The sequence below is a fragment of the Pseudorasbora parva genome, chromosome 15 (genome assembly GCF_024679245.1).
Source record: "Pseudorasbora parva isolate DD20220531a chromosome 15, ASM2467924v1, whole genome shotgun sequence".
NCBI classification, from domain to species: Eukaryota; Metazoa; Chordata; class Actinopteri; order Cypriniformes; family Gobionidae; genus Pseudorasbora; species Pseudorasbora parva.
In genome coordinates, this window is record NC_090186.1 from 16,755,741 (window position 1) to 16,774,387 (window position 18,647).

The 18,647-nt window shown below is 38.3% G+C and overlaps 1 protein-coding gene across 1 annotated transcript in view; it reads left to right on the top strand.

The window, feature by feature from the left end:
• The first annotated feature begins 2,094 nt into the window (after positions 1–2,094).
• LOC137041203 (uncharacterized protein C14orf132-like) overlaps positions 2,095–18,647 on the top strand; it is a 57,638-nt gene continuing 41,085 nt past the window's right edge. The window contains exon 1 of the mRNA XM_067417232.1: positions 2,095–2,372. Coding sequence (XP_067273333.1) covers positions 2,346–2,372 — 27 coding nt within the window. The 5' untranslated portion in view covers positions 2,095–2,345. The remainder of the gene's footprint in view (positions 2,373–18,647) is intronic.

Sequence of the window (18,647 nt, forward strand, 5' to 3'; positions counted from 1 at the left end):
ATTCTGGAAGACTTGGAGTTAAGCTTTTCTCTGAGAAAAGAACAAAGAACGGCACTGAAGTCATTCTTAAAAAGGGAAGATGTGTTCGCAGTTTAGCCGACCAGATATGGTGAATGTTTAATCTATCAACAAGCTCTGTTTCACCTTCGTTGCTCTGCTTGGTGTAGCGCTATCCTATCGCGTGCAGAGGGAGTTTGAAAGACAACCGTTTATCCCGCCCCTCGGATTGAGCCCTGTCTATGGTGAGTTTCCAGACCAAACATCTTGATGTGGGTCTGGCTGGTTGGTGTAGCGCTATCCTATCACGTGCAGAGGGAGTTTGAAAGACAACCGTTTATCCCGCCCCTCGGATTGAGCCCTGTCTATGGTGAGTTTCCAGACCAAACATCTTGATGTGGGTCTGGCTTGTCAGGCTAATAGTGTGCCTTTGTTACAATCTACCCCATTGCCGGGTTTGGTTGCAACACATTATGAGGTACGTTGTAACAAATACACAAAATAAGCAAAAACAATTCACTGTGATTAAAAAAAGAGTGTATTGAAACAATTAGTGCATAATAAAAACTCAACATCTGCTGTCCCCGTGTAAATAAAATGAAGGCCTAACAAAAAGCACTGTCAATGCGTGTGTATGTGTAAATATTCTCAATCAGTCATCATGACATTATGACTAAAAGTTTGCTAAGTATTTCCATGCCAAGTGCATTATGGATGTTTTCCTACCTATTTTGCAAAATTGAAGATTTAGGCTGCCAAGAATACCCCTTTAAAGTGTTAGTTCATCCAGAAATGAAATTGATGTCATTAATGACTCACCCTAATGTCGTTCCTCACCCGTAAGACGAAGATGAACGGAAGTCTTACGGGTGTGGAACGACATTAGGGTCATTAATGATATAAATTTCATTTTTGGGTGAACTAACCCTGTAAGTACTCTTAAGTGGCCATTTATTTAAAAAAAATTATGTTATCTGCATGAACAGTTTAAAAAAATACTTTGAAGTAGAGAATACGAGAATGCTCATTCAGTAATAAAGCAACGTAGCACACTTCTTTTTCACTAGGCAGCACATCTAATGTTTGTTTCTTCATCACAAATCAATGCATTGGCGTAAGGCATGCTAAGTGTATCCTGAATGCTGTGATCAAATGTGCAAGAGTTCACCAAGAGTACAGGGATTCTGTCCTCCAAACCCCATTAAGCTGCCAAGAGGGTGGCATATTCCACAGACTGACGATTACCTCTGGCATTTGCAATTCAGATTTGTGTCATGCACAATAGAGAGGGTGTGGTATTTCAATAATCTTCCTTTAACAGATTGTGGATACGTTTGTCAACAAGTACTAACTCTGTGCACCTCAACACCATCAGCTTCTCAAACGTGTTTGTGACTATAAACCGGGGAGAGAGCAAATTTGATTATATGACATTTTAACTGCAAGATATTGAGCCAGGATCCATTTTTAATTCTGAACCCATATTTTATTTACCATTAGTTAGAAGGTTCCAACATCATTGATAGCAACCATAATCTCACTTCTTGCTGATTTGATACCCTTTACAACTTTTAGCATATTCTATTTTTATGGTATAGTTCATGACAATATGGATCTGGATACATTAAATATTTCACACCTTCTGACTGCCTTATTAATTATAAAAGGTTTTACTGCATTTGGCTTCATTTTATTCAAGTCTTGTCTCGTTCCTGAGCACACCATTATGCACAGCAATCTTAAACATTTACCTTTATCAAAATATGTTCTCCAACATAGATTTGACTAATTTATTTACATATATGAAATCATAAGTTAAATAAGGTTTTTTTTTTTTTTTTTTTTTTGGGGGGGGTAAATTAAGGCTGTAGACAAACAATAGTCATATTTTTGGTGACGATAAATCCAACATAATTGTCTCGTACGTGTGTTGAGCTCATACATGTGGCGCATCTACAAAAGCTTTGTCTAAAATCTTTTCGAGGCGTATGTTTGGCGTCACAAAAACATGAATACGAATAAGAGCTCTCTCTCTCTCTCTCTCTCTCTCTCTCTCTCTCTCTCTCTCTCTCTCTCTCTCTCTCTCTCTCTCTCTCTCTCTCTCTCTCTCTCTCTCTCCTGTTGTTTCTTTTCCTCTGCTCTGTCTCAACCTCGTCTCGCTGTTGATCCGTCTCTAAAATGATCGCAGACGCACATCAGATATTCAGGATTCATGTACCTGGAGGTTGTACCTCGACGATGTCATTTGGATGTAAATAGGTTACCCCCGTGGACAGAGACGACGCAGAAAGCTAGATTACCTGACCTCCCTGAAGCTTTAGTTATTGTGTTCTGAAAAGCAAAACATCATGGATCTGTCATTTATGGCCGCGCAGGTAAGACATTTCACTCTTTCCATCTCGAGCCATCAGAAAGACACCACATGAACTTCACGTGGAACTCATTTTAAACTTCAGTTTATCATGTCAGCGAAACTCATTTCTTCGATTTGTATTGTCTACAGTCTACTTTGGGGTCCAAAACTCCAAAAAAAACATTGCACGTTTTAGATTAATGCGTTTTGTGCACAGTAAGTTTCAGGATTTTCAGGAATAAACGTGATTTAATATTCCTGTTAACAATCAGATACATTTTGTGATGCTGAGTATATGTCAACTGCTTTGCACAAAATGTCACGTTTTCTTTTTGCACGAGATGCCCCTTTTAACGTTCTCAAATAATGCTGGGTAACATGGATCATCAATTTATGCAACTTGTGGAGTTCTTGACAAGCCAAATACTCATTCTTCACATTGACGCACTTTAAAAATCCAACCTTGTATCCATGTGACAGCTATTACTTCATCAATATTTTACTTCAAAAAGGCAGGTTGCACTTATTGTCACGGTGGCAATCAGTAACTATATATAGATTACGATCTTACTGTTATGCAGAAATCCATTTAAAAATGACAGAATGACAGATTAAAGACATAAGCCACAAGAATAAAGGCACTTATACAATTACCCTTTGTTTATTGCTTCATCCACTCACTTTGCTACAAGTAGCAATTTATTGCAGTTAAATCAGTCCTAAACATGTATGCAATATTAGTAATTTGATCAATAACTATAGCATTTATTAGACCATGAGAATGTGAGTGCAGTGTGCATGATTCAGAAAGCAATATTAAGAAACGATAGGAACAACTGCAGCTTTTGTAATGAGCTGTAAAGCAATTATTTATTGGTGAAAGGCTAATGGGAGAAAACGGAAATGTTCAAGATTTTATACTCATGTTCATTTCATTGTGTTTCATTAACTTGGCAAATAAATAAATAAATACCTATCTAAAGGCAAAGTATAAAGTCTTATATGAGGTTCATTCAATGGCAGGCTGACTTCTCATTATGGCAGATAAGTAAAGCATTGAAACACTGCAGCAGAGGAAAGTTATCGGGAAGAAAACTCCCCCATGACAACCATTTCACTCGAGTTAAATAAAAAAAAAAAAAAACATTTTAGAATAAGGTTCATTAGTTAACATTAATTAAATACATTAGTTAAAATGAACTATAATGACCTGCACATATAAAGCATTTATTTTTCTGTGTTAATGTTAATTTCAACATTTACTAATACATTATTAAAACCTTGTTAACATTAGTTAATGCACTGTGAACAAACCATGAACAGCTGTATTAGCTTATTATTTATTATTTACTTATTATTAACATTTGTATTAACTTATGTTAACAAAGATTAACAAATATAATTTACTGCCCATGGTTAGTTCATGTTAGTTAATACATTAACTAATGAAACCAAGTGCCACCAACAGTGTTTTATAAGCCAATACTCTATCACAAAGGGTTTTTTTTATTTTTTTTATGAAGACTTTTATGTAGGCAAAGAAGCTAGACGAATTCTGCTCGGAGCGACATCAGGGAATTGCACTGACAGGGTCATTTAAAAGGATGTATCTAAGCGAAGTGAACATCATTGCAACATCAGGCCAAGAGGTGCATCTAAACAACCCTTTCCCTCTTGCTGGATGGACTCTGGAAATAACTGTGTGTATTACAGACTAGATATGCTGTATATGGATTTGATCCAAGACCAGACAGAGATGGGTTGCAGGGCATCAAAGAGTGATCTCTCCATTAGTGTTGTGTCTTCTCTCAGTGTCATTGCTCTTGACAGCCAAGAGGCAAGAAACTTTAATATTAATGGCTGAGACTAACTTAGAACCATGCTAGGGTCAAAATTAGCTTGCCAGAACAGTGCTATTCACCAAGAATAGACATTACCCTCATAAAGTCACGTCTGATAGGTACCTTTTGGTTTGACAGATTTCTGATGCCAGGTCTGGTTTATTTCAGAACAGTCCATATAACTGTACAACATAGATTGAGGTATTAGTTTCTATATACTATATGACTCTCAGTCGGAGAGTTTCAGAGTTGGGCCAAATCATAATATGCAGCATTTCAAGGCTAAATCATTTTTTCAGTTCGGTCTCCTCCCTCATTTGTGCCCTTAATGTAAATGAATCTTTGGCTTCATGTGTTTTGACAGGTGATAAAAGATAGTCGTGGTTTCTTACAATGGCCCTGATTGCTAGCGAGATTTCTGCTAATTGTCCAACTTCCCTCATTTATCTCTGATCGTGCTGGATCTCTGCCTTTAATTGAATCGCTTCATTTTGCTCAGATGATGTGGAACAATTAAATTAGTTTTTTTTTTTTTTTTTTTTTTTTTTTTTTGTACAATGTACAATGGAATGTACAATCTAAAATACACAATGTTGCCAAAAGTTTTAGGATGCCTGCCTTTACATGCACATGACATTTAATGACATACCATTCTTAATTTAGATAGGGTTTAATATGGAGTTGGCCCACCCTTTGAAGCGATAACAGCTTCAACGCTTCTGGGAAAGCTTTCCACAAGGTTTAGGAGTGTGTTAATTGGACATTCTCTGACTACTCTTCTAGAAGTGTATTTGTGAGGTCAGGCACTGATTGATGTTTGACGAGAAGGCCTGGCTCGCAGGCTCCGCTCTTATTCATCTCAAAGGTGTTCTGTCGTGTTCAAGTCAGTACTCTGTGCAGGGCAGTCAAGTTCCTCCACACCGCACTCACTCATCCATGTCTTTATGGACCTTGCTTCATGCACTGGTGTGCAGTCATGTTGGAACAGGAAGGGGTCATCCCCAAACTGTTTCCACAATGTTGGGAGCATAAAACTGTCCAAAATGTCATGGCATGCTTAAGCATCAAGAGTCCCATTCACTGAAACTAAAGAGGCTAAGCCCAACCCCTGAAAAACAACCCCATGCTATAATCACCCATCCACCAAACTTTATAATTGGAAAAATGCAGTAAGACAAGTATCGTTTTTCTGGCCAAACCCAGACTCGTCCATCGGATTGCCAGACAGGGAACTGTGATTTGTCACTCCAGAGAACTCTTGACAGAGTCCAGTGGTGATGTACTTTACTCCGCTGCATCTGATGCTTTGCATCACACTTGAGCCCCTTTCACACTGCGATTTCGGCAAATACACGGATAATGCGACCCGGCATTTGTTCCCGGGTCGCTAGATTTGGTCCATTCACACTGCCAGCGAAATACCATAATATGTGTGCTCACACACACAACGCTTAACGGTCCCGGGTCGAGTTGACACGTGACATCCTGATGTGACGTATAATGGCGAGCGATCTCAGCTTCAGTGCAGATAGTAAGGAGCTCCATGGTCTCGACTTGTGTCCAGTTTGCACACATTTCTGCTTGTTTTATTTTAGTTTCTTTTGTATACGAACACTCTCTGCGTTTAAAACACCGACTAGCTCTTCTGGCACTGCAGGGTTGTATTATTGAAAAAACAAGCTCTAGGAGTCGCACGATAACTACGTACACGTTGCGGCATTAGTTTTGTCTTTTGTTCACACAGCGCTCGTCCCGGGTCGAATCCCGCAATATTACTAGGTCCCCGACCCGGGTCGAATTCGGTAATCAATGCCGGGACGTGGTTGCTTTTACACAGAAGGCGACCCGGCAATGTTCCGGGAATATTGCGGGTCCGACGTGCAGTGTGAAAGGGGCTTTGGTGATGTAAGACTTCACCCTAAAAATGCTGGGTTAAAAACAACAAAGGTTGAGTTGAAAATGGACCCAGCAATTGGGTTGTTTTAACCTAGTGGTTGGGTTAAATGTTTGCTTGTAAATGTTAAATGTAAAACAACCCATTTGAACCCACCGATTCATTTGAATAAACTGATATGTCCAACACTGAACTCACAAATCGGTGTGTAATCATTTACTCTCAACACCTCTGAAATGAGAACGCAAGTGTACTTACCCCATTAAACAAGAGGGGTTAGTAAGAATTAGTCTTTATATTTCACAGTATTTTCATGTATTTATTTTGAGTATTTATATTGATAATGTGTAGTACATTACAAAAAATGTACTGGAATAAGGTGAAACCAGAAGATCACAAAATGTTGATTGCCAATACTTTTATTACATTTTATATGGTAAATAATTAGACTATTTGTTATTACATTTTTAATGCTACTCTTTAATGATTGTTGCCAAAATAATTAATCAGTAAACCATGCAAACTGTGTAAAAACGAGGAACAAAAGAAACAAACATCAAGACATCATTCATAATGAGATGTCAAAATTAGATGAGAAAAAAACAAAAACAAAAAAAAACAAAAAATATAATAATCATATATAACATTTATTATCAGTATTGGGCTCACAGGTCACGCGGGTAGGTACTTTTACTCTTGGTGTGTGTGCGTGCATGCGTGTCTGGTCAGCCACCACCGAACACCATTTCTGACCCAGGAAAAACCCTGACTTTGTTGCTGAGTTGCTGTTGTTCCCAATTGCTTCCACTTTATTATAATACCAGTTGATTGTGTAATATTTAGTAGAAAGGAAATTTCACAAATTTGCTTATTGCACCAGTGGCAACCTATCACGGTACCATGCTTGAATTCACTGAGCTCCTGAGTGTGACCCATTCTTCACAAATATTTGTAGAAGCTCAACTAATTTATTTTCTGTTCAAAACAGGCTTTCAAAAATAGTTCACATTCAGTCTTTCAAAAGTTTGAGGTATAAAATAGAACATATTCACACTTTGAACTGAACTCAATTTGAAGTTGAGTCTCCTGTGTCCAGCACTATTTGTGTAAGTTGCTGACAACGTAGAACATTCTAAACCAATCAGTTATGGGTTATCAGTTAGGAATTTGGAAAAACACTGTTGATTTCCATAGTAAAGAACTTGAAGTCTTTTCAACACCTCTCCTCTTTCAGCACCTCTTTCGCTGCCTCATATAAAGGTCAGATATTAAAGAAAAAGTGGCTGATTCATTTAGCTTTATATTGTCTGAAAACATCTGGTTATAGTTATGAGCCTTTTCATATAGCCGATGGGTAATTATTTTACTCAAATAATTGAGTGAAATGTGCCCTCAGATTACTTTTATTTTTTTGTGTTGGTCCACACAAATAGTAGATATCATGACTTCATGACTAAAGTTTGGTTGTCTTGTCGCAGTCCAGTTAGTCCCTTTTGGAAATGCCATAAATACACAATCTGCCTGCAAAAACATTATTATTGGTCTCAACACACTCCAAGTCCCTTTAATGTGCAACATCCAATTGTTGTTTCTTTACAGTCTGTGAAAATATGTGCTTATTTGTGTTCTTTTCAACATTTCACACTGAATGGTTTCCCTGATGCATGCTTTGTGTCCAGCAAAAGAAAAGAAAATCCTCATTTTGCCTGAACACATTTTCATCAGCCTTTGAACCTCACCACGTGCATATCAGCTTCATTTTTATTCCCCTATTGGCTCATGGCTGCTTTTTGATTCTTTACTCCGTCTTATTTGTGTGATGGCTTTGCAGAGATTTAGCCTTGGGTCCGTCTGTAGAGTCTCTGACAGTCATTGAATCCCTAATGCATGCTACACATTTGTGGGCAGTTTTCTTTGGGACAACTTTTTACTCTGTGCTAGTAAAACTCCACAGTATTTGGCCCTTGAAGCTTTTGTTAAATGTAATCATCTAGTTAATCATACTGCATTTGCATCAGAATTTTAAAAGCATCGTGACATTGACATATTTTGTTCTGTCTTTGTGCGTTAATTCTCATGCCCAATATTATCAGTCTTATCACCTATTATTTAAGTGAATTGGGTTCACTTGCTTTTCTGAGTCTATCTCTCTCTCTCTCTCTCTCTCTCTCTCTCTCTCTCTCTCTCTCTCTCTCTCTCTCTCTCTCTCTGCAAAAAAATGCATACACTTTTATTACAGGTATATCCTCAGGTATATTTTACTTGTGTGTGTGTGTGTGTGTTATCATTAATTATTTATAATTATTTATGTTAGCAACATACTAAATCATGTTAGCAATATGTGATGCAATATGTGATGTTATTTACAAAAACTCAAATCATATTTTTATTTATTTTATAGTTTGTCTGAAAAAAAAAAAGTTATGGTTATCTGATGTCGTAGCCTGACGTGGTCATACTCAATTCTAGTCTGAATATGAGTCTGAAACTGCTCCATTGGGCTGTGATTATGGGGCGTGTTTCAACCGAACCAGGAAAGACATCAATTGGATAGACCTACAACCAATTAGAGCAACGAAGTGATGCATTGTCAAATGTCAACATAGTTCAACTGCACTGTGTTGCCAAGTTCGTGTTTTCTCCGCGAGTTGTTTTCTATGTCCGCGGTTTGAAGCGACTATTATGTGAGACCTGTGTGAGGCCCATGAGTGCGAATTTTAGCAGGCAACCTTGTCAAAATAACACATATTTTACCCCCGAAAAGCCATTTTTTTCTGGAGAACACCCCCGAGAAGCTATTGTTTTGGGCTAGTAGTTGGCAGGTTTTGTTGTAAAAACTTGGCAACCCTATCTGCGCGTGCACTGGAATAAACTATCTTTGCCGGTATTGTAAAAAAAAAAAAAAAAGAATTTAAGGATACACAGAGTACTTACCCACATGATCATCATATCAGAGAGAAATAGTGAAGGTGAATTCATATACAAACAAGCTCTCCGTTTAGGATTTAAACAAATATAATCCAAGCCCCTTTGATGACTTGCATGATTACGTTACTGTTGATCATCTGTCCATCATCGTCTAAAGCCTGCCCTGATGATTTCATTGGTCCGAATAGTTTCTGTTTGGGCATAATTACTCCTCTATGGATCAATTCCAGACCGAACTACCAGAGCTCAAATGTTGTGGGCGGGCTGAGTTCGGCTGGCATCCAGGCTAACTGTCACCCCCTTTACAACACATATAAAATGCACTATCCAAACTTAAATGGTTGTAATTCAATAATGTTTTGGAACACAGAATTAAGGTTGGTCTTGTTTTAAAAAAGTCTTCTGGCAGATTAGCGTAAAAGGTGAATGCAAAATTAAAGTAAAATAGGTTTACACATTTAAAATAGGTTTGAAAAATGTTAAAAGTTTAAGTTTATGAAAATATAAAATGTAACAATATAATTATTTATATGTTATAATAATATGCATTTTACAAAACATGGTTTACTCTAAAACTACAAGAAAGACTGAGGTATCAAAAAATTAGCTTTCAGTAAGATTTTGTTTGGGCGCAGTCCCAAACTTTTTCACTAGATGACATCCAAGCTCCATTACATATAAAACATATATATATATATATATATATATATATATATATATATATATATATATATATATATATATATATATATATATATATATATATATATATATATATATATATATATATAATCATATACTTCCATAATTTTCATACATTCAATGAAGTAGTTCAGAAGTATTGGCTGTATTTGATTTGAGTTCATCCTCTAATAAAATAAATAAATAATGTGCATTATAGCTCACTGTAGCATCACAAAGTGTGAATCTATAATTGTTTCCTTTATATTTTAAAATATTCCTCTGATGTTCTCTAAACATTGACTGGATGTTATATTTTGAGCCCTTAGCATGAAAACAAATTGGTTGTCTTTTTTTCCCCGTGTTCATCTATGCAGTGAGATAGCTCAAAGGTGAAATACTAATAATTATTCATAACTCAGTATGATTATTCATTATGATTAATTGTGAACATTTAATCAGTTAATGAGATTAAATTGATGTAGCTACATTAAGATTACAATCAATCCGTTCATCCTGTGAACACTCAGTATTGATTAATTCTAGGAGAAGGGTATTTTTCATGACCACAAGAAAATAATTATTCCTTAGCATTTACAGAGCTTAGAGCTTGTAACAAAATCGATCATTTAAGTGAGTGATTCAGAACAAAAATGTTTATTGTGCACAAAATATATTAACTAAATCAGGAACACATAACTAATCTAACAAAAATTACACACACACACATACAGGGTGTAGAATGGAAAGTGAACGTGACTGAACACCCAGATCAGAACAGGAATGAATCTAGTAAAAAGAGGAAGAACCATCAGTTATTACTGCAAGCTCATTTGTTTGAACTTTAACTAACTAAACTGCAATTATGTATATCGTACATTACTTGCATTTGCCTGAGTGGTTGAAGAGCATACACATGATTTCAGTTACCATACACCATAGTATGCAATTCTAAAACATAAATCCAACAGAAATTGAATTAATACATAGACCAAATCAAAGAAAAATCATGAGATGGACATATGTTTTATATATTTCTGATGGTTTATTTGTTCCTTTTCAAAAAGAAATAAGTGAGAGTAACAACTCTCTGCAAATTTCTTCTGGTCATAAACCTTAAAGGATTTGTTCACCCAAAAATGAAACTGATGTCATTAAAGACTCACCCTAATGTCGTTCCACACCCGTAAGACCTCCGTTAGTCTTCAGAACACAGTTTAAGATATTTTATATTTAGTCCGAGAGCATATCTAATGTAGTCACACTTCCATGTCCATGGAAGTCCATGTCCAGAAAGGGAATAAAACATCATCAAAGTAGTCCATATGTGACATCAGTTGGTTAATTAGAATCTCTTATAGCATTGGAAATATATTTTGGTCCAAAAATAACAAAAAATATGACTTTATTCAGCATTGTCTTCTCTTCCTTGTTTGTGTTCAATCTTCAAATAAAGATTCAAATGGTTATGAAACAGCATATTTGTATATATGTATATTGTATATTGGACCCTGCATACAATTGCCATGATCCCTCCTGGCTCCCACATGCACACTCTCCCTCAATCACCTTCCATAATTAACCTTCAACAGTAGGGCTGTAACGATACACCAAACCCACGATTCGGTTCGTATCACGATTTTTGACCCACGGTACGATACAAACCTCGATATGGGGGGGACAAAACAGTTTTATTCTGTACAGTATTTTGTAGCCTATTTTGGCGTCAATACCATATATCTGTATGGTCAATAGGCTAATGCCGACGTTTTCTTTGCGGTACCAATAGGCAATATATATTTAACATGAAGTATAGGGCCTCCTGTACATCAATACCAACAGAAGTGCCGCGTCAGACACGGTTTCTGGTGTGCAAAGAAAGAGAAAACGCCACGCAGCCGCCCCGCGGATGACACGCAACAGAAACGCCACGCTCACACCACATTGCCAGCCGGTTGGGGAAGTTTCTTGAAACACTTAAGGCAAATTGTGTGGGTCTTGTCAACTACACGATTGCCATCCTTGTTCTCCACCGGGTAGCTGAAATGTTGCCATACTGCTGACTTAAAAGTTGGACCTGGACAGGAAGGATAATTCTGGGAGTTGGAAGGGGTGTGTCACGATTCTGCCTTCTCACATCGCGATACAGGTTCGTGGACCTGCGTATTGCGATTTCGATTTCATATCGCATATCGTTACAGCCCTATTCAACAGCTCCACTCCATTTAAGCCTGCTCCACACATTCATCAGAGTATTGCCCCTAGCCCAAATGCCCACTTAAGCACAGTTCAGTGTGGTGTTTCCAGCCCCTGAGCACAGTCCAGTGTGGGTTCCAGGCCCTGAGCAAAGTCCAGTGTGGGTTCCAGGCCCTGAGCAAAGTCCAGTGTCGGCTCTAGCCCCCGAGCAGAGTTAAGAGTCTGTTCCAGAGACTAAAATTCCTCAGTCTGTTCCAGAAACTGAAGTCCCAGAGCTTCAGTCACGAGTCTGCTCAAGTCCCAGAGCTCAGTCAAGAGTCCTCTCAAGTCCCAGAGCTCATCCTAGAATCTTCACTTCCTTCAATTCTTTTAATTCCCCAGATCTGCCGTGGCAGACTCTCAGCCGGCCTCCAGATACCCATCTCTCAGCCAGTCTTTCAGACGTCCATCTCTCAGCCGACCCGCCAAAGGGTTATCGAGTCTGCCGGTCCGCCAGAGGTCATCAAGTTTGGTGACATTACAGATGTTCATCTCTTAGTTCCTGTTATTGATACCATCTATGCTGCTGGTGCCTTCCCAGTGGCCTCCAAAATATATTTATCTTCTGCATGGCTTCCTGTAATGGAGGCACCTCCATGGTGGCCTCCAAAATTCTCAGCTCCTCCATGGCTTTCCTGGTCTCCAGTATCATCAGTATCACCCTGAAGGACTCCCATCCTGTCGGCATGGCCACTCTCCCAACTCCAGGGAGCCCAGCCTCCCTCCCTGGGATGGACTCAGTTTGGTGCAAAGACGCGCGTTTCGGGAGAGGGGAGTACTGGCACTATCTCCAGTCACCTCACCATCATCTCTCACCTTCACACTACATTTCCCATGATCCCCCCAGGCTCCCACTTGCACACACTCCTCAATCATTCATAGCTGCCATCATTCACCTTCATCAGCTCCACTCCATTTAAGTCTGCTCCACACACACAGTCTGATCTATGAATAGGACTCCGTAAAAAAAATTGCATGGTGTATAATCTCCTGTCTCTAATTCCTTCAGTGGTAATCTCCAGAGACATGTAAAGAAAAGTGTAATACTTTCATTCAAACTATTCAGCAAATATCATCTCGAAAGTGTGTGTGTGTGTGTGTGTGTGTGTGTGTTGTGCAACATACCTGTACTCTTTGCTATCCTCCTCTGCTCTGTTGTCTGCAATAGCCTTTACTCACCGTGGGCATTTTTGTTCATCAATAAACCACATTTGTGTTTCACAATATATCTTTAAGTCTGTTTTCTGACATTTACAAAGTGAGAAAGCACTCCAGATAATTCATTGTGTTTTTGTCAATATTGAAATCGTGATTATGTAACAAATGAATGGGCGATAGAATCAAAGTCTTATTTCATGATATGAGTGATTTTAGATTTCAGTAAAATTGCACAATTTACCCTTCGCCGGGAGTTTGATTGACGTGATCTGACCAATGATAATCTGCCGAATCCGCCATTTTTGACCGACAAAGAAGTCAAAAGAGTTCATAGAGTAACGTTAGTGGACATGAACTTGAAAGCGATGTGTACTGACGTCTTTCCATGGTTGAAACAACATTAATTCTGAAGTTCATTCATGTTTATTTGATACTATAAATTAACTAGAAGGAAGAGATTATCGGTTTATGAGCAGCTTTAACTAAGGCGGTACAGCGACCTATCACGACACATTAAAGAGCCACAGAATGGCATTTATTGTTTACATTTAAAAAAAATTACAAGATTTGAGAGACGGTTTCATATTAAAAGTAACCTGCTCTGTCCTGTCTGTCAGTGCGTTGTCAGTATCCATGATGTGTGGTGTGAGAGCGCAGGTTATCGGGTATAGCAACAGTAACTAAAGCCGGGTGCACTCTGTGCGATTTTGCCCACGATTTGGCCGTCTGAGACAAATTTAGCAAATCCTAAAAGATTCCTCAGATCCTAGGCTAAAATCTGACGTCTTTGGTCCACTGCCAGCCGATTAATGAGCGCTGTGATCAAATTTTACCTCAGACGAAAGTCTGACAAGGGACATTCGGAAAGGATTTTGAAAAATCGCACAGTGTGTAGGACCCATAAAAGAGGCGGGTCTTTGTGAACTATAAATTATCAATAGGCTATGAAAAAACAAATACTAGGTCAGGTAATATAGCTAAGTAAAAGATCAAAAAAGTCCCCTTCACAGCTTAATGCTCTTTTAATGACACTGTTTTTATGGGAGAGTTTAGTAACAGTAGACTGCATTTTACAACACTTACTTATTCGGCTTATTTAGATGATAAGTTTGGCTTTGGGGGGAATGAAAACGCTCTGCTGAATGTGGCAGCCACACAATAATTGTTTTACCTTCATTATCTTGTCCTCATAATCGTTTGGAAGCCAAAATCGAAGTCTAAAAATCAATTACGATTAATCTGCACAGCCCTACTACATGGTTTTCTAAACAAAGAATCTGCCACCTCACCACTGATAAGTGTACCTTTTGCTGTCTGATGAAAAGCTACTGCACAATGCTGGAAGTGATAATCTTTTAATTAAGGTTAATTCAGGTTATTTAACAAATTCAGTCTGTGACACTAAAATTGTGAGTCAAGACAAATTTGCAAACCGCTGATCAGGGAGTTCTCGGCCGTTTCAGCCAGCTGAACAAATGCCACATCACCAATCTCAAACCTCCTCCTCTGAGACCTGAGTGTCAGTCCCTGTGTCTCCCTGATAGCTGAGGACAAGTGATGCCTGGATGGGTAAATGTGGGCCCATAAGGATTAGGAATGCAGTGGGAGGGGTGCTGGAACCTTGTTCAGCTCTGCTGTGAATGGAAATGGCACTTCACTGTAGTTAATGCTTTGGAGTTCATTGCACACTGATTCATTTGCTCTAGCCAGAGGATTCCTTCTCTCAGAGGCACAAGCTAATGGCCCACATAAGGTGTTTTTCTCCCATCTGCATCTCTTGTGTTTTGAGAGCAGTTCTCCGGCATGTGGTGATACTCTTATGTAAGCCGTCACATTTATGAACCCATTTGATTCAAGGCCAGATGGAGAAATCTAATGTATTTAACTGGACATGTGCCGGATGCACAACAGTTTATGTGAGGTCAAACGGTTAAATTATTCCAAAAACATATTAATTATGCCAGAAGATCCACCGCTGTTTACTTATTTATTTATTTATTTATTTATTTATTTATTTATTTTTCTACATGCTCTTTGATGCTATGGACATGCTGTACAAAAAGATCACATACAACCTAAATATATTATTAAAGCTAAAGATATTAAAGCTGCAGTCCATAGTTTTTTCCTCTTTGTCGCCATCTCTGATCGAAAACTCCAATTGCAGTTAATCGCGGAATTATCAACTTTACGTTAGTTGTGCCACGGCTCAGCAAAACGTGGAGGAATCCAATTATTTTGAGGACAATGTGCAGCTGTCAGTCACCGTGATACTGTCATTCAGAAACACAGACTCTACTGTTTGAAAGTATGACCGACATAAGAATGCCATCTTAACACACAAGTCGCTAACATCCACTTTTGTTCTGGCCAACTAAGGGGAAAAAAGCATTGCAATAAGTCACGATGATTGCAGATTTGACTTTTTTAAATGTTAATGTTAAAATCAGCGATGCATGACTACATTAAATGTCCGTTAGGGCTACCAGTAGATCAGTTTCTATGTCTGTGCAATGTGGAGTAACGTTAGAGGTGAATTACTTCCTCTCAGAGCTAGCGCAAAATAATTGATGTCTACCATAACGCACATAGCGAAAGGCACAGCAAAGAAAACTCCGTAACGGAATTAATTATGCGAAAAAGTGTGGTACTGTTACATTTTTAGCATAGCTCTTCACATTTTCACATTTCACATTTCCTTATAATATACACATTTCAAATTTCACATTTCTACTACATTAATGACCCGGTTTAAATACAGATTCATCTTCCCAGCGCTGAAGTACCCCTTTAATTTCAGTGGTACTGGTGGATTTCTGCGGGAATTTCAAGCATACCGTTTCAAGCAAAGCTTACCTTTGTAAATTGAGCTACGGTAAGCTGATAGTTTTGAACACTGGTTGGTTATTGTCAGACACAGATGAGGACATAGATGGTTAGTGCTAGTGAAAAGTTTATTGACTGCGGTTACGGACAATGGGAATATTAGGCGAGTGGTTGACACAGAGATGATGGACGAGGATGGTGCAGACAATGACAAGGATGAGGATGAGGACGACGAAGAAGAAGATGGCAAGGAAGAATGCCGATCAGGGCTTCTGGTAAGGACAGGTAGTCGTGGGTTGATCGGTGCTAGACCAAACGGTGAATGTGAAGGTGAGGAGTGTCTTTGTAGTGTGGCTGGTGATGGTGCACAGGTGACTAGAATTCCGGTGATCCTGCATTGTGTGTTTAATTTGCACGTCGTGAGTAGATCAGCGCAGAACTTTCAATTACCAACTGTGCTTTTTTGGAATTGCCCTCTCATGCTAATTTGCCCTCTTTAGTAATTCGGGCCCATAATCTCTAAAGGCAGGTTATTCCATAACCATGGTCCAATCACACAAAAAGCTTGACCCCCTCTATGTTTGAGTCTGGAGTAAGGGACTAAATCGTATTTATCGAGCTTCTTAAAGTGCCATTAACCAGCGCTGAAAAAGATGATGTCTGCTCTGTCCAAACGATACTGTTTGAATAACTATTTGTCGTCAAACATTTCGAACACATTCTCTCTCACATTTCGAAAGATTTGCGCACGTCTCTGTCTCCTCAGCGCCATCACCAGCCCCTACTGGCAACTCCTAACCACTTGAGAGACCTCTCAAGCTGTCTTAAATAACTGGGAGAGTAAGAGTGATTCTTAGCTTTAAGAAATTTGATAACTTGCTTTTATACTTAAGTTTTGAAAGTAGGAGTACATTTCATGAATTCTCAGCACTTAAGACTAAAATAGCACTTTGAGAAGCTTGATAAATACGGGCCCAGGTCTCCAACTGAAAATTACTAGTGACTGATCACATTTAAATTTTTCAGTTTGCCAAATTTAATTTCTGTGTAATAAAATGCATCAATTGACAGAAATTCAATTTGGCCAACTGAAAAATTTAGATGTGATCAACTAGAAAATTTTAATTTGGAGACCTGGGCCCGTATTTATCAAACATCTTAGAATTACTTACAAGAACACTGCTAAGAATTGACTTAAGAGTAACAAAATTCCTGGCTCAAAGCTGCGCTTAAAAGTTAGTTATCAAGCATCCCAATCATACTTTAAGTAAAGTGTAGGACTAAATCTTAAGTGTCAGTCTTAGAGTTGATTTACGACACATTGCTGTGCCACAAACTGGATTTTGGATGATGTCATAGGTATGAACCAATAGATGTCCTTATTTAAGAATATTATCAGATAAATTCACATTGAATGGTGAAGTTCCTAAGAGGAGTTTGCGTCCAACACACATTTGACAATAAAGAGTTTTCAATAGAATACATTATAATATACACATTTGAAATGAAAGATAAACATGTTTTAGTTCTACACTTCACTTAAATTATGACTGAGATGCTTGATAACTAACTTTTATACTCCGAAGACAATTTGTAGCAGTGTTCTTGTGAGTAATTCTTTATGTTGATGTTGAGGTTCTCTTTGGGAGTGACGAGGATGGATAGGATCAGGAATGAGTACATCAGAGGGACAGCACATGTGAAATGTTTTTGAGACAAATTTAGAGAGGCCAGGTTGAGATGGTTGGGACATGTTCAGAGGAGGGACAGTGAATATATTGGTAAAAGGATGCTGTGGTTAGAGCTGCCAGGCAGGAGGTCAAGAGGAAGACCAAAGAGGAGGTTTATGGATGTAGTGAAGGAGGATATAAAGGTAGTCGGTCTGAGAGAAGAGGATACAGATGATAGGACTAGATGGAGGCAGATGATTCGCTGTGGAGACCCCTGAAGGGAACAGGCGAAAGAAGAAGTTCTTGTGAGTAATTCTCAAACAACTCAATTCTGAACTGAATATAGGTAGCCAAAGAAGAGCCCTCAGTATTGGAGTAATGTGATCGCATTTATGAAAAATCGGACCAGTTTGAGGTGAGCAATTTGAGTCTTGAGAATACTTCAGTATAGTGAGTTTCAGTAATCTAAACGAGAAGTAATAAACGCATAAACAATAAACAGCCATCTTTAGAGTTTTGTCAGTTAGAAAGTGTTATTTTTGACAATAGCCGGAATTGATAAAAGATAGATTCAATTATCTAGGAAATATGTTTGTCAAGTTCTAAAGACTCATCTAAAAGAAAACCCATGTTCCGTGAAGATGAAGACAAATGAAGATCTGAAAGCAGATAAGCTTCCCAAATCAGTGTTGACAAAATGGAAAGACACTCCATGTGTACGTATAATGGAACTCAAAGGGAACATGTACAAAGAAAGTAGGGAAGGCGCCAAGATCAAGCCTTTAGGAAGATTACATGCAAGAACAGAAGAGGAAATATTTCTCCAATGACGCTAATCTAAAATCAGTGTTGATTGGTTAACAGTATAAAAATGCTGCAGATAGATCTAAAATATGGAATATACAGTCACCAGAGTCAGTAGCTAAAAATAAATAAATAATTTAACACTCTCAAGAGGGCAAATTCAGTGCTATGAGCAGACTTAAAACCAGACTGAACATTTTCAGACATACAATTACAGTTGAGTAAAACAGAAGTATCGAGTGAAGAGTGACATTAGCCAC